The sequence below is a fragment of the Nerophis lumbriciformis genome, linkage group LG24 (assembly GCF_033978685.3).
Source record: "Nerophis lumbriciformis linkage group LG24, RoL_Nlum_v2.1, whole genome shotgun sequence".
NCBI lineage: Eukaryota > Metazoa > Chordata > Actinopteri > Syngnathiformes > Syngnathidae > Nerophis > Nerophis lumbriciformis.
In genome coordinates, this window is record NC_084571.2 from 13,592,779 (window position 1) to 13,618,582 (window position 25,804).

Below are 25,804 nucleotides of genomic sequence, written 5' to 3' on the forward strand. Positions count from 1 at the left end.
TATTTCCCACTTTTATTTATTTCTTGTGGGGCGGTATAGCTCGGTTGGTAGAGCGGCCGTGCCAGCAACTTGAGGGTTGCAGGTTCGATCCCCGCTTCCGCCATCCTAGTCACTGCCGTTGTGTCCTTGGGCAAGACACTTTACCCACCTGCTCCCAGTGCCACCCACACTGGTTTAAATGTAACTTAGATATTGGGTTTCACTATGTAAAGCGCTTTGAGTCACTAGAGAAAAGCGCTATATAAATATAATTCACTTCACTTCTTATTTTCATTTCAGTGCAATAAAACATATTTAACAACAGGACTCGCGAACCTACTGACACAGAGAACTGACTTTGTCGCGGAGGAGGACGTCACATTGAGGCTCTCGTTCAGTCACTGTGCGTGTCGTTCATTGGGTGCTGAGGGCTTGTGTCGTTCGCGAACTGACACACACCGAGATCTGCCGCTGGGGAAGCTGTTACTGACTGACTCGTGATTCGCCAACCTGCCCACAGAACTGCTGCTGCAGAAGTGATTCGGTGAACAAATGTTTTGAACGAATCAATTTAAGGAACTGATTCTAGTGATTCAGTACAGTCAAAAAAACTGCCGATCCCATCACTAATGCACGGCAACCCCTGACGGGAGTGTTATATCAACTAAAGCCCACACTTAAACTTTCCACGTGCAAGATTGAATCTATTTAAAAAAGTTATTTCATAAGAAGCCAAAAAGTACAAAAACAATAATGTTCGTGTTGGAGGAGTTGTGAATGACTGCAGGGTCACAACATTAGGTACACCTGCAGACTGCAGGTGTACCTAATTCACAACTCCTCCAACACGAACATTATTGTTTTTCCACTTTTTGGCTTCTTATTAAATAACTTTTGTAACCTATTTTTATGGGCTTTCCTATTTGTGATGTTAAGTTCCTGTTATGCGCTGTTATACAGTATATGCCTTGAGCTCTTATTTTGAAGGCGCTAAGAGCGGAAGTGATGTCACGTTGCGGAGGTTTTTGAAAGAAGGTAAATAAAGTGGTCCTCGTGTAAACTGGAGCCTCCGTGTTTGTTATTTTGTAGTTTCATACAGTATAGGCAACATTTATAAACCCTCGGTTACACTTTTTTAAATAGATTCAATCTTGCACGTGGAAAGTTGAAGTGAGGGCTTTAGTTGATATAACACTCCCATCAGGGGGTTCATTAATCCAGCACAACAGCGGCGCATTTATAAGTAAAGGTAAGACCATAATAACGTTTTTTTATTAAATGTGCTTTTTTGTGTGCTACAGTTTGTATGTGTAATGTTAAAGTTAAGTTAAAGTACCAATGATTGTCACACGCACACTAGGTGTGGTGAAATTTGTCCTCTGCATTTGACCCATCCCCTTGTTCACCCCCTGGGAGGTGAAGGGAGCAGTGGGCAGCAGCGGCGCCGCGCCCGGGAATCATTTTTGGTGATTTAACCCCCAATTCCAACCCTTGATGCTGAGTGCCAAGCAGGGAAGAATGCTGGTATGAGCTTTTAAACATAACCCGTTAACTGCTGCCAATCAAATGGTGAATAAGATACTCTTTAGGGTTCATATGTTTGTAAATCTGACTGTGATGAAGTCAGTGCCTCACCAGCCATCAACCTCACCGCACGTCACTGCAATGAACATTATTGCACTACAAAGAGAGCAACACAAATACCAATAGAAATAGCATTATTGATAATGAATAATAACAATAACTAATAAAAAGCTAGCATGTTAATGTTAGCATCCTAGCAAGTTAACATGAGCATGATAATAGTTAGCTTGTCTCACTTACCAAGTTACCAAGGTGCATGGTTGGGGGATTAGAGAAAAAAAGAGTACATTTAACAAAAAAAGTTAGCACTTTAATGTTAGTATGCTAACGTTTGCATGCTAATGGTGTGTTGGCCATGTGATGAGGTGGCGACTTGTCCAGGGTGCACCCCGCCTTCCGCCCGAATGCAGCCGAGATAGGCTCCAGCACCCCTCGCGACTCCAAAAGGGACAAGCGGTAGAAAATGGATGAATGGATGGTTTACAAGTGTCATGTACCAAGTTGTAGGACTCTGGGGTAAACGGTTGCAAAACTAGTTCATAAAGTAAGCATGCGATCAGTTAGCATGTGTCACATACCAAGTTATTTAACTGTAAGGTGTATGGCTGTCTAATGAGATTAAAAAAAACGTAAAGTTAGCTAAAAAGGTAGCATGTTTATATTAGTATGATAGCATGCTAACATTAGCATTCTAGCAGTTAAAAAGTGTCACATACAAAGTTATATGACTCTATCAGCAATACAATAGATTCAAATGCAACAATAAATAAATGTAATGAAAACTTGAATGACAGAAAGTTAGCGGACTAAAGTAACCTTGTAGATTGTTATAGCTACATAGGTTAAGCTTTATCAGTGTGAATTTTTAAAACAGTGAGATTTGTTCTGCAGTGTTTTAACAAATAATTTGCTCACAAATTTTATTCAATGAAATTGTCAGCATAATTTGATGGAAAATATTCAGTTAAAAAAATGTTATGCTAAAAAAAATTTGCAGTAAAGACACAAATGAAACTATAAAGTATCGATACTTTTGACGAACCGAGCTTATATACTGTAATTTTTGTTCATAATCATTACAGGTTAAGTCATTATTGGTCAAATATTTCTACACATTTAGGACCTGCTCTGTTGGTTTTATTTCCAAAGATGTGGGGTTAAGGTCCGGGTCTAAAGTCCTTCATGTTGACATAGGCCTGTATTAATGCATCTCTGTGGATTCTACTAGAAACATGTGCTTTTGTAAGGTTTGCACATGCAAAAGTTTGTTTTTAGGATGCGGAGAAAACTGGTTTGAAGCAATACAAATGTTTCAAGGATATGAACACTATATCAAGTCTTTGTTCACAACAGGTTCCAAGATGCAGGAAGCGGAGAAGGACTCCATTGTCTGTCTGGACGATGGAGATTTACCAGGTGAATATTTTGCATACATTCGCTGTTTACACTCTTAAAAAAAAAAAAAAAAAACCCTCAAACTTGTATTTTTATTTTATTTCAACAAAGTGCATGTTGACAGTCATCCATCACCATTTAAAGTTTGCGGCTTAATTTTATTTTTTAAATTTTATTTTTTATTTTTTTTAATTTTTTTTATTTTTTATTTTTTTTAATCTTATTATTTATTTGTGTGTGGCGTCGCGCGGGTCTCACTTCCTGTTGGATGGGGTCCGTGCCCGTGTGGCCCGACCTTGCGCTGTGGGGTCTCTGTTGGTGACTTGGTGTGGTGGCGGCGCAGCCCCCGTGTCTGGTCTGGATGCTGTGTCTCGGTTGTTTGGGCGGTGGTGTGTTTGTGCGGGTTTGGGTTGGGGTGGGGGGCCTTTTGGTTGGGGGGGTTGTTGGTGTCTCTTGTTTGCGTGTTGGCGTTCGGGCTGACCGGCGGGCTGGCGCCGGCTGGTCTCCGTGGCCCTGGTGGCGTGTGGTTGCTGGTCGCAGTTTTTTTTTGATCGCTTTGATTTGATTGGCTGGTGCTGGCTGTCTGGGGTTATTGCGGCTGCTGTTTCTGCTGCCATTTGTTTGTGGTGTGGGCGCCCGTGGCTGCTGGGTCTGGTGCAGGGGTGTGGCTGATGTTGTGACTGGTGGCAGCGCGCGCGCGTGATGGCTGTCGGGGCTGACGAACTGTGTATATGTATGTATATGTGTGTGTATGTATGTATGTTTATATATGTGTATGTGTACATATGTGTATGTATATGTATATATGTGTATGTGTGGGTATGTATACGTGTATGTGTGTATGTGTATGTATATATGTATGTATGTATGTATGTATATTTCTGGGGGTACGCTCTGGGCCTGCCTGTCAGACGGGGGTCAACGCCTCAGGCTACTGCTTCCGAACTGCGTGTCTGGAGCTCCTGGGTCCCGCTGTCCATCCCTTCCGGGTGCCCGTCTTGGTTGGGGCCTGTTGGGCCTAGTCCCTGCGTCTATTGTGGTAGCTTGGTGCTGCAAGGTATTCCGAGGTGCTGCGAGTCGGCCAGTTGCTGGGGTAGTGACCTTGTTTGTCAGCATGTCTGTGATCTTCTTTTAATTCTTTTTTTTTTTTAATTAATTAATTAATTTATTTATTTATTTATTTTTTAATATATTTTATTAATATTATTTTTTAATTTTCCCCTCCCTCAGGGGGGGGCTCGGCGGGGCGGTTGCTGGTTGTTCCATCTCCATCGTTGGGGTCCCTGCGGGTGGGGTGGGTGGTTCCCGTGGCCCTGTGCCTGGGTGGTCCTGCGGCGGCCGGTTTGGGTGGGGTGGCCGGGGGCTGGCCTCGCCGCGCTCTCCGGGGGTGGGGGGTGGGCTCGTGGGGGCCCGGTTGCCGGTGGGGCGGGGGCGGTCTTTCCGTCCGGTTGCGGGGAGTCTCTGGGTCCCTCGGGCGGGGCGTCTCGCCTTTCTGCCCGTGTGGGGTGTGGTCTCTCGCTGGCTTGGGGTCTGGCTGTCCCCTGCTTTTCTCGTGCCCTGTCCTCTGCCGGGTGCGTCTGTCTGCGGCCTGCTGCTGGCCCTTGTGGGCGGTACGGTGGGTCGGGCTCTGGGGTTCCTGTCGCTGGCCGGCTTGGCTGCGTGGGGGCGGTGGTCCCTGGTTCCCTGGGCACCACGCCTCCTGTTTGTGGGTTGGGCTCTCGGGGGTGATGGGGCCGTGCTCTGGCTCCCACGCACTCTGGGAGTCGAATGTATTGTACATGCAAATTCACATATGCTCACATACGTACATAGGTACCTACGCTCCCACATACATACACAAATACAGTACATATTTACCTACCTAATGTTCGTACATCCACACGCACATTCAATATACAAACATACACATACACATACTGTACATATACATTCACTGTACAAACACATATACACATTCTGTACATATACATTCATTGTACAAACACATATACACATTCTGTACATATACAAGTACATATGCATACTTACACTCATGCACATAATCACGTTTCATCAAACATATATTAACGTTGTTGCCCTAGGGTAAACTGGGTGTAACACATGGCACACTGACAAAGCTTAACCTATTGTGACTATAACAATCTACAAGGTTAATGTAGGTTGCTTCTCTTTCTCCCCCTCCATTTTTCTGCATTCTTTCGTATCTCAAGTTATCATTACGTATATGTATTGTTGCATTTAAACAACTGTATTGTTGATAATAAAGGTAAATTATTGGTATTGTTCATTATCAATAGCGCTATTTCTATTGGTATTTGTATTGATCCATTTGTAGTGTAATAATGCTCATTGTCATTTCTGTATTATTTTTTATTTTTCGCTAACTGCTTATTTGCTATTACTTTTACCATCATATTTGTACATGTCATATTTTCTGATGTTGCTCTATTGTTGTTGTTGTTGTTGTTTGCTGTTGTTGTTTTTGTCTCTCTGTCTAATCCCCCTCTTGTCCCCACAATTTCCCCCTCTGTCTTCTTTTTTTTTCTCTTTCTATCCCCTCCTGCTCCGGCCCGGCTGCACTAAATGATAATATAAATACATTTAATAAAGTCAATTACAAATAAGGCAACAAGAGAAGTATCCTACACTTCTCTTTTGTAAAGTAAATCTGAACAGCCGACATGGGCATCTACATCAACTATATGATTTGCCTGAGAAGCTGGACAGGACATTAAAAAAAAAAAAAAAAAAAAAAAAAAAAAAAGTTTGCGGCTTCACTTTTTTCAAGCATATTCCAAGTATTGTTGGCCTAAATGAAGCAATTTCAAGCATATAAAATGCTAAATGAACTAAAAATATCAATAATACAGGACAAAACCCAAAAGCAGTGAAGTTGGCACGTTGTGTAAATGGTAAATAAAAACAGAATACAATGATTTGCAAATCCTTTTCAACTTATATTCAATTGAATAGACTGCAAAGACAAGATATCTAATGTTCACACTGAGGAACTTCTTTTTTTTTTGCAAATAATCCTTAACTTAGAATTTAATGGCAGCAACACATTGCAAAAAAGTTGTCACAGGGGCATTTTTACCACTGTGTTACATGGCCTTTCCTTTTAACAACACTCAGTAAACGTTTGGGAACTGAGGAGACCAATTTTTGAAGCTTTTCAGGTGGAATTATTTCCCATTCTTGCTTGATGTACAGCTTAAGTTGTTCAACAGTCCGGGGTCTCCGTTGTGGTATTTCAGGCTTCATAATGCGCCACACATTTTCAATGGGAGACAGGTCTGGACTACAGGCAGGCCAGTCTAGTGCCTGCACTCTTTTACTATGAAGCCACGCTGTTGTAACATGTGGCTTGGTATTGTCTTGCTGAAATAAGCAGGGGCGTCCATGATAACATTGCTTGGATGGCAACATATGTTGCTCCAAAACCTGTATGTACATTAATGGTGCCTTCACAGATGTGTAAGTTACCCATGTCTTGGGCACTAATGCACCCCCATACCATCACAGATGCTGGCTTTTCAACTTTGCGCCAATAACAATCCGGATGGTTCTTTTCTTCTTTGTTCCGGAGGACACTACATCCACAGTTTCCCAAAACAATTTGAAATGTGGACTCGTCAGACCACAGAACACTTTTCCAATTTGCATCAGTCCATCTTAGACGTGCTCGGGCCCAGCGAAGCCGGCTGAGTTTCTGGGTGTTGTTGATAAATGGCTTTGGCTTTGCATAGTAGAGTTTTAACTTGCACTTACAAATGTAGTGAAGAACTGTAGTTACTGACAGTGGTTTTCTGAAGTGTTCCTGAGCCCATGTGGTTATCCTTTACACACTGATGTCGCTCGCTTTTTGATGCAGTATCGCCTGAGGGATCGAAGGTCACCGGCATTGGTTTTCAGCCTTGCTGCTTACGTGCAGTGAACCTTTTGATGATATAACGGACCGTGGATGGTGAAATCCCTAAATTCCTTGCAATAGCTCGTTGAGTTTGCTCAGGCATTTGTTGACAAAGTGGTGACCCTCGCCCCATCCTTGTTTGTGAATGACTGAGCATTCCATGGAAGCTGCTTTTATACCCAATCATGGCACCCACTTGTTCCCAATTAGCCTGTTCACCTGTGGGATGTTCCAAATAAGTGTTTGATAAGCATTCCTCACCTTTCTCAGTCTTTTTTGCCACTTGTGCCAGCTTTTTTGAAATATGTTGCAAACTAATATTTGCAAAAAATAACAAAGTTTGAACATTAAATATCTTGTCTTTGCAGTCTATTCAATTGAATGTAAGATGAAAAGGATTAGCAAATCATTGTATTCTGTTTTTATTTACCATTTACACAACGTGCCAACTTCACTGCTTTTGGGGTTTGTACACACACACACATACACATACATACTGACATGATCTTAAATAGCACAACTCAACACATTACTAACATTCGGATGAAGTGTCACCTTCATGGTGCGTACAGTTCAATTCAATCGCATGTGAAAATATCAATAATTCTCCTCAATCACAGGTGCGTACATCTGTGGCTAAACACACTTTTTTGCTTCTATTGTAATGGAAGAATGTTAGTAGATTGTTTATTACTCAATGCCATGATTTAATTCCACATACTGATATAGTAAAGGTTTTAAGTGTTGTACATGCATACACATGTTTGAAATTACATTGTTCTCTAAAGTTTTATTTCTCCTCTTTAGTTGAGAAAAGTTGTCTTACATTCTTATAGTTTGCTTTGTTTATAATTTTAGCTGTTTGCAAATTCACCAAATCATTTGTTAAAATATTATTACACCCAAAAAATTGATTTCTGTGAATCTATTTGTGTTTGACATTCCTTTTTACTGTTACCAAATAGCATCATTTTAGTTTTACAGAGGTAAAGGTACGAATGTGTGTGTTCAAGTTAAAGGAAACGGCAGGCCGTCTTCTTCTCGTGGATGTATTACAATCTTTGCAAGCTGGGTAACGTTTGCTGTGGTCTGGAACAACATGGCAACGTTTGCTGTGGTCTGGAAAAAAATGGTAACGTTTGCTGTGGTCTGGAACAAAACGGTAAAGTTTGCCGTGGTCTGGAACAACATGGCAACGTTTGCCGTGGTCTCGAACGAAATAGTTCCGTTTGCTGTGGTCTGGAACAACATGGCAATGTTTGCTGTGGTCTGGAAAAAAATGGTAACGTTTGCTGTGGTGTGGAACAAAACGGTAAAGTTTGCCATGGTCTGGAACAACATGGCAACGTTTGCCATGGTCTGGAACAAAATTGTAACATTTGCCGTGGTCTGGAACAGAATAGTACCGTTTGCTGTGGTCTGGTACAAAATGGTAACATTTGCTGTGGTCTGGTACAAAATGGTAACGTTTGCTGTGGTCTGGAACAAAATGGTGACGTTTGCTGTGGTCTGGAACAAAATGGTAATGTTTGCTGTGGTTTGGAACAACATGGCAACGTTTTATGTGGTCTTGAACAAAATGGTAACATTTGCTGTGGTCTGGAACAACATGGCAACGTTTGCTGTGGTCTGGAACAACATGGCAATGTTTGCTGTGGTCTGGAACAACATGGCAACGTTTGATGTGGTCTTGAACAAAATGGTAACGTTTGCTGTGGTCTGGAACAAAATAGTAACGTTTGCTGTGGTCTGGAACAACATGGCACATAGCTATCAGAAATGCAGCCAATATTACATACAGATAATGTGTCATAAGACATGCAAATGTAAATTAAATACACAGAGGGCATGAGAAAAGGAAACTAAATGAGCTCAAATATACCTACAAACGAGGCATGATGATGCAATATGTACATACAGCTAGCCTAAATAGCATGTTAGCATCAGTGAGCTTGCAGTCATGCACTGACCAAATATGACTCCAACAAGTCAATAAAATCAACAAAGCTCACCTTTGTGCATTCACGCACAACATAAAACGTTTGGTGGACAAAATGAGACAAAGAAGGAGTGGCATAAAACACGTCTATCTGTGGCAGCGTCAGATAAAGTTGTACATGTAAACAAACTACGATGAGTTCAAGGACCGCCGAAATTAGCAGAGGTCTTCAGGCAAACCTCTACCATGTGTGGAGACATCTGCTGACGTCACTGGTTGGTAAAGATCAGAACTCATCTCCAAAGAAGTTTGGAACATGACAAAATTACTTTATAAACATCTCAAAGACTCACATTTTCTGCACTTTTGCATCTCAAAAACACCAAAAAAAGGGAGGAAAAGTGATTTTTGCAGTACATGACCCTTTTTAACAAATGCTGTCTGATTTTTGCTGTTTCAGACGATTTGTCGGAGTTCATGAACGACAGCTACCTGGTGACTACAGTTGGTAGGTTGTGGAGAAAACGACACGCACGCAGAGCGAGAACACGATTGTAATGATGAAGTCCTGTCTTGTAGACACAGGCAGCCTCTTCGGTGACGACCACCTGTTGACTTTGGACGAAGAGCTCAACAACCACAGTAAGAATCTCCGTATGTCTTTGAATACCAGAAATTTATTTTGGGAAAAAATCTGAAACCATTTTTCTAAGCGAGGTGAAAATGAAATGTTGTGATCTTGTGAATAACAATGAAGCATTAAACTGTTCTGTATTATCTACATCATAACTCATTCATCAATAATATTATGAATATATTATTATTTTTATATATATTATTTTTCATTGTATATATTATTTATTTATATTTATGTATATATTTATTATTTTATTTTATATATATTTTGTATTTATTTATGTTATATGTACTATTATTGTCTATATTATATATTGATATTATTATTAATATATTGTTATTTTATAATATATGTAATATATTATTATTTGATATTATTACTATTATTATTATTGTATTATTAGTTTTGTTTATATATATACATATATATTTATGTATTTATTTATTTATGTATGTATATGTTAGGGCTGTGACTCTTTGGGCACCACATGATTCGATTTGATTCTTGGGTGTAACGATTTGATTCAGATTCGATTCTTGGTTCAAAATTGATAACTTTTAATAACATTGGGTGCTCGTTCTATGATTAACTACATTATTTCATAAAGTAGATAAACAGCTCCGATAAATGTATATATTACTTTTTTTTTTTAAATGGCTTTGTTTAGTAAAATTCTACCCAAACATTTAATAAAGTGGCTAGACAGTACACATTTTAGGGGGGAGGGGGGGTGGGTCTGGTGGAGACTTTAGATTTTTAATCACTTCAAAATCGTTACAAATAAGAATCATAATTCATTCGAAAATCAATTTTTTTGACACCGCTAATATTTAAGAGGTGTTATTCTTTCCGAGATCTTCATGATTAGGGTAGGTTATCCATTGGAATTGGACGACTCTGTTTCCTTGTTTCCATTCCGATTCTTCTTTGAGAGGAAGGGTCAAAAGTGTACGTTACATTTCTCTTTTTTCAAGCAGCACATAAATATCAATCCTTTGAATATAAGGAGTACACTTTTATAAAAGTTTAAATTTATTTTTGGAAAACAACACAAAAGAATACACCATACATATTATGTTGTTTATATCAGGGGTTCTTAACCTTTTTGACATCGGGGCCATACTTTTCCACTACATAGAGGGCTGGGGGCCCACTCAGATTTTAACACTGAAATTCAAAATTACTCTTGATTTTAATCACATTAAATAATTATATCTTACCTACTGACAGTTTACAACCTTGTCAAATGACATGAAAGCAGGTGTCAATCACAAAGATTTTATCAAGGCTTGGGTCAGGCTGATTACAAACATCCATCCATCCATCCATTTCCTACCGCTTATTCCCTTTGGGGTCACGGGGGGCGCTGGAGCCTATCTCAGCTACAATCGGGCGGAAGGCAGCGTACACCCTGGACAAGTCGCCACCTCATCGCAGGATTACAAACATCAATACTACAAAACTGCAAAAGAATTGATTGAATATGCAGTGTTAATATTTAACTAAATAATAATGGCTAATAATATTAATATTATAATATTAATGTTATAATATAATAATAATATAGTTTTGTTCATAAACTGTCAATTGCATTTGAGTACAAATGAAAATACCGCTCCACCATTCTAGTTATAATTTTTGCGCTTAAAGGGGAACTGCACTTTTTGGGGAATTTTGCCTATCGTTCTCCATCATGATGAGAGACATGGCGACAAATGCATAAAATTTAAAAAAAAACATCCACCGTAATGTCTTTCATAATGATTGTAATGATTGATGATTTCACAGTGTGAAAGCTGATGTGTTGACTTTGTAAATAAGTAAACATGTAGCGCTAAAGTTGACCAGCAGAGGGCAATAAAGCTACTTTTTAGGTTTAAATGTGTTAATCCACATGTGTGCAATGTTTGCTGTGTGTATTAACACTAAACCTTCTATTTTATTTATGTACCATACACTATGGACGTTATAATTGTGTAATGTTTATATTTTCAGTCTTACCAACCTAAATTAAGGAAGACTTATAAAGGTAAAAAACAGTAATTCAAAAGAAGGAACATCAACCATCAACAAAACATGGCTTCTGTTCCTACATGGTGTTAACTATCCGTCAAGCTGCACACGCTGGAAACGAGTAGCGAGGGCAGAATAATGAATTTATTGACAGTGCGGTGTGAAAGCTGATGTGTGTACTTTTTAAATAAGTAAGCATGTAGTGCTAAAGTTGACCAGCAGAGGGCGATAAAGCTACATTTTAGGTTTAATTGTGGTCAACCACATGTGTGCAATGTTTGCTGTGTGTATTAACACTAAACCTTCTATTTTATTTATGTACCATACACAATGGACGTTATACTTTTGTAACATTTATATTTTCAGTCTTACAATCCTAAATTAAGTAAGACTTATAAAGGAATAAAACAGTAATTCAAAAGAAGGAACATCAACCATCAACAAAACGTAGCTTCTGTTTCTTCATGCTGTTAACTATCTGTCTAGTTGCACACGCTGGAAACGAGTAGCAATGGCAGAATAATTAATTAATTGACAATGCAGTGTGAAAGCTGATGTGTTTACTTTGTAAATAAGTAAACATGTAGCGCTAAAGTTGACCAGCAGAGGGCGATAAAGCTACACTTTAGGTTTTATTGTTTTAATCCACATGTGTGCAATGTTTGCTGTGTGTATTAACACTAAACCTTCTATTTTATTTATGTACCATACACTATGGATGTTATAATTTTGTAATGTTTATATTTTCAGTCTTACCAACCTGAATTAAGGAAGACTTATAAAGGAAAAAAACAGTAATTCAAAAGAAGGAACATCAACCATCAACAAAACATAGCTTTTGTTTCTTCATGCTGTTAACTATCTGTCAAGCTGCCCACGCTGGAAACGAGTAGCGAGGGCAGAATAATGAATTTATTGACAGTGCGGTGTGAAAGCTGATGTGTGTACTTTTTAAATAAGTAAACATGTAGTGCTAAAGTTGACCAGCAAAGGGCAATAAAGCTACATTTTAGGTTTAATTGTGGTAAACCACATGTGTGCAATGTTTCCTGTATTTATTAGCACTAAACCTTCTATTTTATTTATGTACCACACACAATGGACGTTATACTTTTGTAGTGTTTATAATTTCAGTCTTACAAACCTAATAAACAAAGGGAGACGTATAAAGACACAATAATTCAAAAGATAGGACATCAACAAAACTTCTGGAGCTTCTGTTTCTTCATGCTGTTAACTATCTGTCTAGCTGCACACGCTAGAAGCGAGTAGCAAAGGCAGAATAATGAATTTATTAACAGTGCAGTGCGAAAGCTGATGTTTACTTTGTAAATAGGTAAATGTAGTCTCGAAGGAATATAACCTGCAAAGGCACTTTCTAAAGAAACATTCTATTTTTGATGTCCGGCCCCTGAGACCTTGGGCTCTTGAAATTGTGGCCCTCTTTATGACATAGTTGAATAGCCCTGATTTACTGCAGTATATTTTTTGCATGGTGGTTATTTAATGACATGATCTTTGTTTAAAACAAAGTCAATAATGCACAATAACTAAACCGTAGTAAAAACTACTATCTATACGAGGACTGTATTTATTTAGTCAAAACGGATTTCTTCAAGTCAACAAAATAATGTCATTTGTGACTTTTCCCACCCTAAAAATAGCCGAACCCACTTTGTGAAGTCTGCTCTGAAGACATCAAACTTGACTAAATAAAGCAAATATATTTGAGATACAAAGAGATGTATGTGTTGGGAACTGGCATGGCTGCCGTTTTGTGACCCCAAGATGCAAAAACCAGGAGAGCGATGAGCAGGTAAGATGAGTTTTATTCTCATACAGAGAGGGAAGCAGTCTTGCTAAACGTTTCAAACATAAAGTGTTATCATCGAGCACTGAGGAGTGCTCGAGACAAAGTATAAATAGGATACATGTTGATTGGCAATAGGTGTGGACCGGCTGCCAATCAACGGCAGGTGAGGAAAAAACAGTGCTCAACGGAACAAACAGAAAATATAACAAAATAAGAGCACTGACGGGAAGTTAATACTAAAACAAGGAAACAAACAGAAATGAAGTGACAGATCGTCACAGGACCCCCCACCCCTCAAGGAACAGATTCCAGATGTTCCCTGGAAACAAGAGTGGTCAAAAGTCCAAAAGTTAAGGGAGGGCGGAGGGAGGACTTGGCGGAGGGTCGCCAGGCCAAATGTCCCCGCAGCCAGCGAGGGAAAGTCAGGTGGCGGCGACGCGTTGAACGCCGCTACAACTGGCGAGGCGGGCGACCACGGAAAGGCCACATTAGTGGCTGACGAGGAGGAAGTCCACAACACGGCGGCATCTTTGTCCGACTAGGAGGTCACGCAGCCAGCTGGGAGGATGATGACGACAGCGTCGTGGGAGGAGCCGTCGACGATGACACTGACAGCGTCATGGGCGGAGTCGTCGACCATGATGACGACAATGAAGATGGCGGCGCCCTGCAAAAGCCCGCCAGAGATGATGTCGTGGGTGGATCCGCTGCCGACCAGGAAGATGGTGGTGTCGTGTGGAGTCCCACCGGTGATGAGGGAGATGGCGGCGCCGTGCAAAAGCCTGCCAGAGACGATGATGTCTCCGTGTGGGGAGACAATGGCGGGGATGACAGCGGCGTGTGCTTGGCTGCACTGCTGCCGGTAGTAGCCCCCCTCCACTAGGCGCATGCCAGACGCCGTCCACCACTGGGCGAAGGAGTTCCGGGTTGTCGGTGTCTCCCTGTTCAAAAACCCGGGACGGGCGTAAGGGGGCCAGGAGGAGAGAAAAGGACACGTCCCTCGCCGAGTCCCAGCAGGAGGCCAGGAGGGACATCATGGTGGGCTCCACTGGAGCCTTCGCCGGACTGGCAGGACGAGCGGGTGCTGGCAGGATGAGCAGCCGTGGTGCAGCTGCTGCAATCCGCCTAGGAGCAGGAACAGGTGCTGAGGGTTCAGCCGGTGTTGGGCGTCGTGGCGCCGCGGCCGGCGTGCGACGCGGGGCTGCGACCGGCGTGCGACGCGGTGTGGGAACCGGTGGCCGTGGAGCCAGCTCAGGAAATGGCACAGCTACAGCAGGCGACAGGGAAGATGGCGGCGGTGGCCGCGCCGGTCAGAGATCCTGAACCGGCGGCCGAGCCGGGAGGAGCGAAGGCGGCGGTGGCCTCGCCGGTCGGAGAGCCGGAACCGGCGGTCGAAGCGGAGGGAGAAGGTCCGAGCCAGCTGTGGGCTGGGACTGCACAAACCTGGCTTTTAATTCCTCCAAGAATTGTGCGGTCCAGAACGTCGGCTGTTGCCGACAGGGGTTCTCGCGAGGTAACAACAGTCTGGCTCGATGATACTGTTGGGAACTCGCATGGCTGCCGTTTTGTGGCCCCAAGATGCAAGAACCAGGAGAGCGATGAGCAGGTAAGATGAGTTTTATTCTCATACAGAGAGGGAAACAGTCTTGCATAAACGTTCCAAACATAAAGTGTTATCTGAGGAGTGCTCGAGACAAAGTACAAATAGGATACATGTTGATTAGCAGCTGGTGTGGACCGGCTGCCAATCACCGGCAGGTGAGGAAAAAACAGTGCTCCACGGAACAAACAGGAAATATAACAAAATAAGAGCACTGACGGGAAGTAAATACAAAAACAAGGAAACAAACAGAAATTAAGTGACAGATCGTCACAGTAGGAGGTCCAAACACACCAACAGATTTTAGAATTGGACGTCGCACCCAGTAGCAGCGGCCGCTGCGGATGGCTAGCGAATCCGATACTTATTTGGTACCGACAGTGCTACAACCACCGATTCACGTCAAATCCAACGGCGCCTTCTTGCGGTACCTGGGTTGCGCGTGACACCACGCCTGGTGCCGATCACTCCAGCACGATCACTGAGACAACCAAGTAATTGACTCAAAGTAAGGCTCCACTATTCCAAGAATGCGCTAGCCCTTCCCTCTGTTGCAAGTTTTGTGGGTTCTGTGTAACATGTTTATGTATGCTTGTTGCTATCAAGTTTTTTTTCTCGGCCTCAGTCTGCTCACCTTTTTGCCAAGGGGCACCGTAATTGGCAGGCCCGTCAGTGTTCCTGTTCTGTCTCCCTGTACAATTTTTGTCTACTCTTGAACAGGATTATGCGGAAAACCTGAATTTCCCCCCGCGGATTGATAAAGTATCTATTTATCTAGCTAGCTTGATGCTAATAATACATTGGCTTTTCTATTGACATTGCTACTGATTAGCATGAGCGATTTTAAATGGCGATTTCAACAGCTCTAAATTTGGTAATGAAAACTACAATTAAGATGCACGTTACAATCAAGCAGCCGCTGCGTATCAAGTACAATACTTACAGGATTAACACTTTGTGGGGCGCAACAAAAAACACACCATAAAATAAATACTACTGCCATCTAAATATGAAGAAATAACAGTAAAAATTTGATTTTTTCATCAAAAAGAATTATTGTCTATCAACATAAGTACCGGTTGGGTACTGGTATCGATTCCCGAGTACCAGGAAATAGTACCGTATCGGTTCAAATATGAACGCTACCCATCATCCCCCTCCCCTTTAAAGTCCTCCTGTGTCCAGGGAATTCTTAACTGGATATGAAAATGTATAAAATAAAAAATATCGCTCTAATTACTCTAGTATCGTTCATGTATTAATACTACCCTTGCTATCAATACCACCGATTAATGGCAGTGGTCACAAAACACTAACAGAGCGCAAAAGTTGTTCAGTTATCCTCTCTCTAACTCTTTTTAGTCTATTTTATAATTTCCTGTTAATATCTGCTTCCTTTCTGCCGTAATGAACTTCCATCCACTCTTCTTAAACTTTACTAATTACCTATGTCTTTTATTGTTTCAAGCTAGCTTAGCGACTAGCTTAGCAATTAGCTCGCCGGCTCCCACTTCCTCTTTGTGTAACATGTTTAGCATCGTCCTCCAGTGATAATAGCACTTGCAAGAAATGTTTATTTGCCGCAATGGAGGATTATTGACTGAGTGGAGCGGCTCCATACTGGTTTGGAACAACATTGCAACGTTTGCTTTGGTCTGGAACAAAATAGTAACGTTTGCTGTGGTCTGAAACAAAATGGTAACATTTGCTGTGGTCTGGAACAACATGGCAACTTTTGCTGTGGTCTGGAACAACATGGTAACGTTTGCTTTGGTGTGGAACAAAATAGTAACATTTGTTGTGGTCTGAAACAAAATAGTAATATTTGTTGTGGTCTGGAACAAAATGGTAACATTTGCTGTGGTCTGGAACGACATGGCAACTTTTGATGTGGTCTGGAAGAAAATGGTAACGTTTGCTGTGGTCTGGAACAACATGGCTACGTTTGCTTTGGTCTGGAACAAAATGGTAACGTTTGCTGTGGTCTGGAACAAAATGGTAACGTTTGCTGTGGTCTGGAACAACATGGCAACGTTTGCTGTGGTCTGGAACAACATGGCAACGTTTGCTGTGGTCCGGAACAACATGGCACATAACTATCAGAAATGCAGCCAATATTACATACAGATAATGTGTCATCCACACCGTGTATAGAGATACAGTTAGCGGCTATTTCTTCCGGTTGGCAGACTGAGCATTGAAAATAGGAACTGACGTTTAAAAATGTGGACGGTTCTGGGAGAATCGGAGTGTAAGACCGGGTTCCTACCCATGCCCAACCCTATTCATGTTGTCAAAAAACAAATACAAGTCATAATACACCAGTTTACATCCCATCAACTTGTAATCTCCAATCGTTGTGGCGTACAGGTGACACTCATGTGCCAACGCAGGGAAGGAGTAACCAGGAGGCGGGGCTAATCAAACCAATTAGAGAGAATGGTTGCTGTAAAAGACCAGGAGGTAAAAGTAATTATTTCAATGACAAATACAGTATTTCAATATTTATCATTATTTCCTCTCCAGCTTCACAATGCAAAGCAGCAAACAAGAAACCCAGAGCAGAAAATGAAGGTAAATATAAAAGACATTTCTAGTCTGAAGATATACATTTTACAACGTTCTGTATGGACTTGAATGCAACATTCATAGTTCCAGCAGTTTCTACTGGACAGTTTCAAGTTCCTCCTTTGCAGCATCTTTGCTAACCATGACCCCCGCTAGCCATTTGTGTACGGAATAAGTGCAGCATACATTTGTGTATATACATGCATACACATGATATCACACACAAGTAGACACGCTTCAGGGCTGCTTGTATCGCACATGATATCACACACAAGTAGACACGCTGCAGGACTGCTTGTATCAGAGCTCACTTTGGACAATTTAGATATATTCTGATATCATCCGATATTTGTTTATTGCTGATATCGGATCGGTTCATCCCTACAAAATACTGACATCCAGGAAAATTGCAACAAAATAGAAATGTAATTGTCCTACATTTGACTTCCTGGAAGTATACTTATATACATAAGTATACTATATTACACAATGATGAGACACAGACACTGTCACACATTTACTATATTACTTACTATGTTACTATAATATTTACTGTATTACTTAATATATTACTATATTACATACTATATTACTATGTTACTTACTACATTACTAAATTGTGTGATCTCTAAAAAACAGAAGAAAACAACTGCATTCTTGTTTGGACTTTTACAGGCCCTGATCCAGGACTGATGCCGAGTCAAGGAGACCCGACAAGTCTTTCCACACCCCCAACAAGTGGTCTTCCTCTCAGTTTCCCAGTCCCGTTTTTTACATTCCCAGACGTGACGACTTATCCAGTTCTCAGGCTTCCGCTCCCTGGTGTTGCCGCGCCAACATGCATACTAGGTGAGAGAAGACATCGTACACTGTAAAACACCAAATAAACTGGTGATGACCTCGCTTAACATCAACTCTGTAGTCGTATTTTTCCGAGTTCTTTGGGTCTTTTGTAGGGATCTAACAACATAACAGTACTAATGATAAAACAATCTGCTCATCTACTTGAGAAACAAGCTAGCCATGTATGTATATATTTATATACATATACAAAACCCAAAACCAGTGAAGTTGGCACGTTGTGTAAATGGTAAATAAAAACAGAATACAATGATTTGCAAATCCTTTTGAACTTATATTCAATTGAATAGACTGCAAAGACAAGATATTTAATGTTCCAACTGGAAAACTTTATTTTTTGCAAATATTAGCTCATTTGGAATTTGATGCCTGCAACACGTTTCAAAAAAGTTGGCACAAGTGGCAAAAAAGACTGAGAAAGTTGAGGAATGCTCATCAAACACTTATTTGGAACATCCCACAGGTGAACAGGCTAATTGGGAACGGGTGGGTGCCATGATTGGGTATAAAAGCAGCTTCCATGAAATGCTCAGTCATTCTCAAACAAGGATGGGGCGAGGGTCACCACTTTGTGAACAAATACGTGAGCAAATTGTTTAAGAACAACATTTCTCAACCAGCTATTGCAAGGAATTTAGGGATTTCACCATCTAGGGTCCGTAATATATTATCAAAAGTTTCAGAGAATCTGGAGAAATCACTGCACGTAAGCAGCAAGGCTGAAAACCACCATTGAATGCCTGTGACATTCGATCCCTCATCAAAAAGCGATATCAGTGTGTAAAGGATATCACCACGTGGGCTCAGGAACACTTCAGAAAAACACTGTCAGTAACTACAGTTGGTCGCTACATCTGTAAGTGCAAATTAAAATTGTACTATGCAAAGAGAAAGCCATTTATCAACAACACCCAGAAACGCCAGGCGGCTTGGTTGGGCCCGAGCTCATCTAAGATGGACTGATGCAAAGTGGAAAAGTGTTCTGTGGTCTGACGAGTCCACATTTCAAATTGTTTTTGTAAACTTTGGACGTTGTGTCCTGCGGAAAAAAGAGGAAAAGAACCACCAGGATTGTTATTGGCGCAAGGTTCAAGAGCCAGCATCTGTGATGGTATGGGGGTGTATTAGTGCCCAAGGCATGGGTAACTTACACAATTGGGAAGGCACCATTAATGCTGAAAGGTGCATGCAGGTTTTGGAGTAACATATGTTGCCATCTGAGCAATGTTATCATGGACACCCCTGCTTATTTCAGCAAAACAATGCCAAGCCAGGTGTTACAACAGCGTGGCTTCATAGTAAAAGAGTGCGGGTACTAGACTGGCCTGCCTGTAGTCCAGACCTGTCTCCCATTGAAAATGTGTGGCGCATTATGAAGCCTAAAATACCACAACGGAGACCCCGGACTGTTGAACAACTTAAGCTGTACATCAAGCAAGAATGGGAAAGAATTCCACCTGAGAAGCTTCAAAAATTGGTCTCCTCAGTTCCCAAACGTTTACTGAGTGTTGTTAAAAGGAAAGGCCATGTAACACAGTGGTAAAAATGCCCCTGTGACAACTGTTTTGCCATGTGTTGCTGCCATTAAATTCTAAGTTAAGGATTATTTGCAAAGAAAAATGAAGTTTCTCAGTGTGAACATTAAATATCTTGTCATTGCAGTCTATTCAATTGAATATAAGTTGAAAAGGATTTGAAAATCATTGTATTCTGTTTTTATTTACCATTTACACAACGTGCCAACTTCAGTGCTTTTGGGTTTTGTATATACATATATGTATTTATACATATAAACGTGTGTGTGTGTGTATATATATATATATATATATATATATATATATATATATATATATATATATATATATATATATCAGAGGTGTGGACTCGAGTCACATGACTTGGACTCGAGTCAGACTCGAGTCATGAATTTGATGACTTTAGACTCGACTTGACAAAATGTAAAAAGACTTGCAACTCGACTTAGACTTTAACATCAATGACTTGTGACTTCACTTGGACTTGAGCCTTTTGAATTGACATGACTTGACATGACTTGCTACTTTCCCCAAAACCCAAAGATGAAAAAGTTATTCGGGAGCGCTTCGTATTTTTCATTGTGTACTTGTCTATCAGCGTTGCGTGTGTCAGCTGGTGTGCTCTAGAGCACACCAGCTGTTGTACTGAGCTCAGTACAACAGCCAATCAAATTAGATCTACTTTGTTTTCATCACACAGCATTCATCCAATCAAATTGCAGGACAACCAACAAAGAAGACATGTCCAAACCACACGCCAGTGAACAAAAAATGATACCTAAAATAATTTTGTTTGGGTATAAAAATTACGAGGTGGTCAACACAAAACGGTTTGCAGTATGCAACACATGTGGTTCGAAAATTACTGATGGAGAGGCAACAACTTCCAACTTCGTCCGGCATTTGAAGTTGCACAAAGAACGGTAAGTTTTGAATGTAAGATAACGTTTATTGGCTAAGTAACGTGACTTTTATTTGCTGTGTAGTTAAATCAGTGAGGCTGTAAACTCACTGCTAACGTTATAACGTTATTGCAAACACGGGAATCTGTTGCAGTTCACTACCTTATTCATACTTTTTGTTCAGTGATTTTTTTTAAGCAGGGTTACGTTAGTCAATATATCACACGTAACGTTAGACGGCGGTCAGCAGCACCGCGTATTTTAGCCACCTAAAAAAAGACAAAAATAGTAAAATAAAGGTAAAATAAATACTACGCCCCCATCGTGCACAAATGACTGACAGACTCTTGGCTAATTTGGTCTTTTGCAAATGCAATGCAGCATAGGGCCCTGACATATAAAAAGTACAACTTTTTTGTTATGTTCACGTATATGTCATGTTTTTTCAATGTTAACACTTTTGTACAAATAAGTACATTTGCACTTTATTTTTTAATGTGTTTGTTCTGTAAAGGAATGAGTTAATGTTTAAAATGACTGGTTAATAGTGCTATTATAAAGTGCAATGTCAGCACAATTTTCTTTCCTGCAATTTAAAATGCACTTGTTTTAATAAATAAATACAGCGTTTGAAAAGCATACACAATCTGTGTTAATATATTAGTCTGTGGTTAAAAGGACTTGAAAGGACTCGAAACTCAAAATGCAGGACTTAGGACTTGACTTGAGACTTTCCAGTCTTGACTTTGGACTTGACTCGGGGCTTGCCTGTCTTGACTCGGGACTTGACTCGGACTTGAGGGCAAAGACTTGAGACTTACTTGTGACTTGCAAAACAATGACTTGGTCCCACCTCTGATATATATATATATATATATATATATATATATATATATATATATATATATACATATATGTACCGGTACATATTGTATTGTGGTAATGTTGTTGTCATGATCCTGTATTGTGTGTTGTAGTACCTTCTTCATGTCAACGGCAGCCACCACCCTGCAGCCCAGGTGGGTCAAGTCTTTACATGTGTTGCTATGCAAAGTAACATATGAAACAACATTTGAACCCCAGAATTTAGAAAAGTCTCACTTTTTTTCTTCCTGAAGCGAAGGTGTGAAAGATTGTGACAATTAATGTGTGTTGTTGTTGTTGATGGACAACTACACATTTAGGATGCAGTTTCACAGCCATCACATAAGACAAGAACACACATGTTGTTCTCTTTTTTGTGGGTTTTAAAGAGTGAAAAACTGCTAGTAAGAGGCGGCTCACAATGCAAGAACATCTAAAAACTGCCAACAAGGTTTTATATACATGCTGTAAGTATTTTTGTCCAGTAGTAACATGAACATTCATGACTACATGTCATATTTTAGGTATGACCCTAACGTATTTCCCAGGTGCATTGATTGCAACAAACACTACTTTGATGACAACAACAGTGAAAAAGATCACTTTCTGTGTTTGCTAGCACTAATGTCAGAGCCCCGGAGCGTTAGCATGTAGCACTATTGCTAAACGTTTCAAAAGCCAACATGAAACAGTGACTCACAATGTCTGCTCTCACTGGTATGCCCACTGATAGGATGGTTGTATATTTCATCACTTGTGCTCTCCTTGAGCGGCTTAATTCAGAATAAGGTGAGATGCATGATTTTTGATTCAGCATTAACTTTTACTCACTCTAAGGCAATACAGCAGCAGCTCAAGCTCTTCCTCTTTCTTTTCCTCCTTTTTCTCCTTCTCCCCCCTCCTTCTTATCTTGCTCCTTCTCCTTCTCATTCACCTCTTCCTCCTCCTTCTTGCTGTTCTTCTTCTTCCTCTTCCTTCTCTTCCCTCTCCCTCTCCTCCTTTGCCTCCTTCCCCTCTCTCCTCCTCCTTATCCCCCTCCTCGTCCTTCTTCTTTTTCTCCTCCTCCTCCTTTTCCTTCTTCTTCTCCTCCTTTAACCCCTCCTTCTTTTTCTCCTCCTCCTCCTCCTCTTCCTCCTTCTTCTCCTTTTCCCCCTCCTTCTTGTTCTCCTTCTTCTCCTTTGCCTCCTCCTCCTTCTTGCTGTTGTTTTTCTCCTTCTTCCTCTTTCTTCTCCTCCGCCTTCTCCCCCTCCTTATTCTCCTTCTCCTCCTTGTTCTTCCCCTTTGCCTCCTCCTCTTTCTTGCTGTTGTCCTTCTCCTTCTTTCTCTTCCTTCTCCTTCTCTTCCTTCCCCCATACCTTCTCCTCATCCACCTACTTCTTCTTCTCCTCCTCCTCCTCCTCCTTTTCCTTCTCCTCCACATTTTCATTCTCCTTCCTCTTTCTTCTCCTTGTTTTTGTCCCCGTCCTTCTCCTTTTCCTCCACCTCCTCCATCCCCCGCACCTTCTCCCCATCCTCCTCCTTCTTCTTCTTCTCCTCCTTCTCCCCCTCCTTTTACTTCTCATTCTCCTCTTCCTTTTACTTCTCATTCTCCTCCTCCTTTTACTTCTCATTCCCCTCCTCATTTTACTTATTCTCTTAGTCCTTCTCCTCGTCCTCCTTTCCCCCTCCTTGTCCCTCCCCTCTCCTTCTGTCCCTTCTCCTCCTCCTTCTTCTTTTTGTCCTTCTCCTCCTTTTCCTTCTCCTCCTTTGCCTCCTTCTTGCTGTTGTCCTTCTCCTTCTTCCTCTTCCTTCTTTCTCCTCCTTCTCCTTTTTTGCCTCCTTCTTGCTGTTGTCCTTCTCCTTCTTCCTCTTCCTTCTTTCTCCTCCTTCTCCTCCTTTGCCTCCTTCTTGCTGTTGTCCTTCTCCTTCTTCCTCTTCCTTTTTTCTCCTCCTTCTCCTCCTTCTCCTCATACATAAACACACCAATGCATTGCTTTTTCTTTTCTTTTGCCATTGCTTCATCAACCCTTTGAGCTGAGCTCTATAAAACTGGGCTTCTTGACCTTTTTTATACTAAACTGCTGTATCACTTTAGTCATACTTTTTGCGCTTAAGAAACTTCTCTGTGATTTTAGCTCCAGACGTCTTATGTTTGTTTGATATTGTATGGCGTCACATTAGTGCCAAAAATCTGAGCGCATAAAAACTGTTATCGCGCGCTGATTCGCCACTTCGTGCGCGCACGTGGTGCCTTTTTGCGCGCGCGCGGTGCCTTTCTGCGCGCGCGCGATGCCTTTCTGCGCGCTCTCTGTGTACTCCTGGCATCTCTCCTCGCGCTGTCATGTTTCTTTTTGGCACTTTGGGGGCGGGTATGCTTAGTCGGCCCCTTCTTTCTGATTGGTCAGGCGAAAAATGCTGAAAAATGCTCAGAGCCAATCAGAAGTATAGCAGGGCGGGTCATCGTCAATATGTATCAAGATTTACGGAGGAAGAAGTGGATAAAAAAATGTCGCGCGCTGATGAAGGTTATTTCATACCACATAAACACAATACAGGGTAATACAAAATGTGACCCAAATAAATAATAAGACAACAAACACCATAATCACATCTTTCAGCCAGAACTGGTCCACCAGCAATAACATCCAACCATAACATTATTTTATATTTTCACTTCTTCTTGAACATTTGTTTTCCAATTTATGGAATTTCTTTTGATTCAGCCATAAAATTCATGAAAGAATCTTTGAATTTTGTTTTTAAAATGTTAAAAATAGATTTTAATAATGTATTCTGAAACAGTTTAAAATAATCAGAGAACCGACTAACACTGACCCTACACAACTACGCTGCACAATTGAGTAATTTTTTTTAAAGCGAAAGAGGTAATTTCAACAGGTACAGCATCCTATGTCATATCTACATGTAATAAGATTTGTAACAAGGCAAACCGTTTGTAAATTGGTCGAAAATCGAGCAAGTTATGGTAATTTAATTAGTACATGTACCATTGACATCAATGTAATGATTGAGGCTAGATGTCCGAGGTAAGATGGCTACAACGTTGCTACACTGGAGAATGATTGGTCATATAAAAAATGCTCACAGCCAATCAGAAAGGAGGGGCCGTCTAAGCATACCCGCCCCCAAAGTGCCAAAAAGAAACATGACAGCGTGAGGAGAGATGCCAGGAGTACACAGATAGCGCGCAGAAAGGCGTCGCGCGCGCAGAAAGTCACCGCGCGCGCGCAAAAAGGCACCGCGCGCGCGCACAAAAAGGCACCACGCGCGCGCAAAAAGGTGTCGCGCGCGCACAAAGTGGAGAATCAGCACGCGATAACAGTTTTTATGCGCTCGGATTTTTGGCACTAATGTGACGCCATAATATTGTCACTACTGCCACAAGTGGTGGAAACGTGTATTACAACTGATTGCCATTGCTGACCACAACTAAAAAATAGACTTATGTTTTTGGTGGCCCTCGAGGGGGCGCTCGCAGCCCAACAGTGGTCCACAACCCTATGGTTAAGAAACACTGGTGTCAGGAACATTAACTAGTCTGAAGTGTGGAAAAAAAAACTCCATAGCAAAGCACATGTGCATGCTATGACTTGCTAAGGGGGCGGCCGTCCGGCCCAAAGCTGCCAACCACTAGGGGCGCTGCTCCGTGTTCCATCATACCACTTGGGGTAAAGCGTCAAAAGTGTGGGATGGGGGGTGGGGTTTCATAGATGCATATGTGTGTGTACGCCTGTGGCGTGACCTTGGTGCTCTCGCAAACACGGTAACATAGCCAGTCAGTCCAACAAAGTCAACAACAACAGTTGTGTGTCCATGAGAGACAGGGAAGGAGTTTGTTGTTGCTTCACTGCACTGTCCTCTGGGAGAGTCTCGAAGGAGCTACCTTGCCAAGTCGCTTGAAGCCAGGGAAAACAATCCATATCATATTGTGTTTGAGCGAGCAAAAAAAAAAGTAAACTATCACTCTAAATGTCAATTGCTGGTCCTCATAGTCATCATACTTCACTATGCAGAGCAGACGGTGTCTTCAAGATGTTGTCAAATTTGCAACACGGTCCAAAATCGCAAAAGTCTGAGCGCCCACAGTTCTGCTCGCATCCTCCAATCATTTGTGGCAGCTGTAGGGTACTTTGAACGGCTGCCAGCATCTTCCAATGTGTCGATACCCAGAGCAGCGTTTACCCCAGTCAGCAGATGTCCT

General features: G+C 41.4%; 1 protein-coding gene across 3 annotated transcripts in view; it reads left to right on the plus strand.

Annotated features, from left to right (window-relative positions):
- Positions 1–25,804, plus strand: part of ciita (class II, major histocompatibility complex, transactivator) — a 52,784-nt gene that overhangs the window by 14,898 nt on the left and 12,082 nt on the right. For 2 of the 3 annotated variants that reach the window (XM_061981602.1, XM_061981601.1), the window contains exons 1-7: positions 2,786–2,979; positions 9,271–9,318; positions 9,390–9,452; positions 17,244–17,336; positions 17,400–17,447; positions 18,117–18,290; positions 21,717–21,758. In XM_061981602.1, the coding sequence (XP_061837586.1) occupies positions 2,796–2,979; positions 9,271–9,318; positions 9,390–9,452; positions 17,244–17,336; positions 17,400–17,447; positions 18,117–18,290; positions 21,717–21,758 (652 nt within the window). In that variant the 5' untranslated portion in view covers positions 2,786–2,795. Of the gene's footprint in view, positions 1–2,785; positions 2,980–9,270; positions 9,319–9,389; positions 9,453–17,243; positions 17,337–17,399; positions 17,448–18,116; positions 18,291–21,716; positions 21,759–25,804 lie in introns of those variants that run through there. The other variant, XM_061981603.1, reaches the window with a different exon arrangement.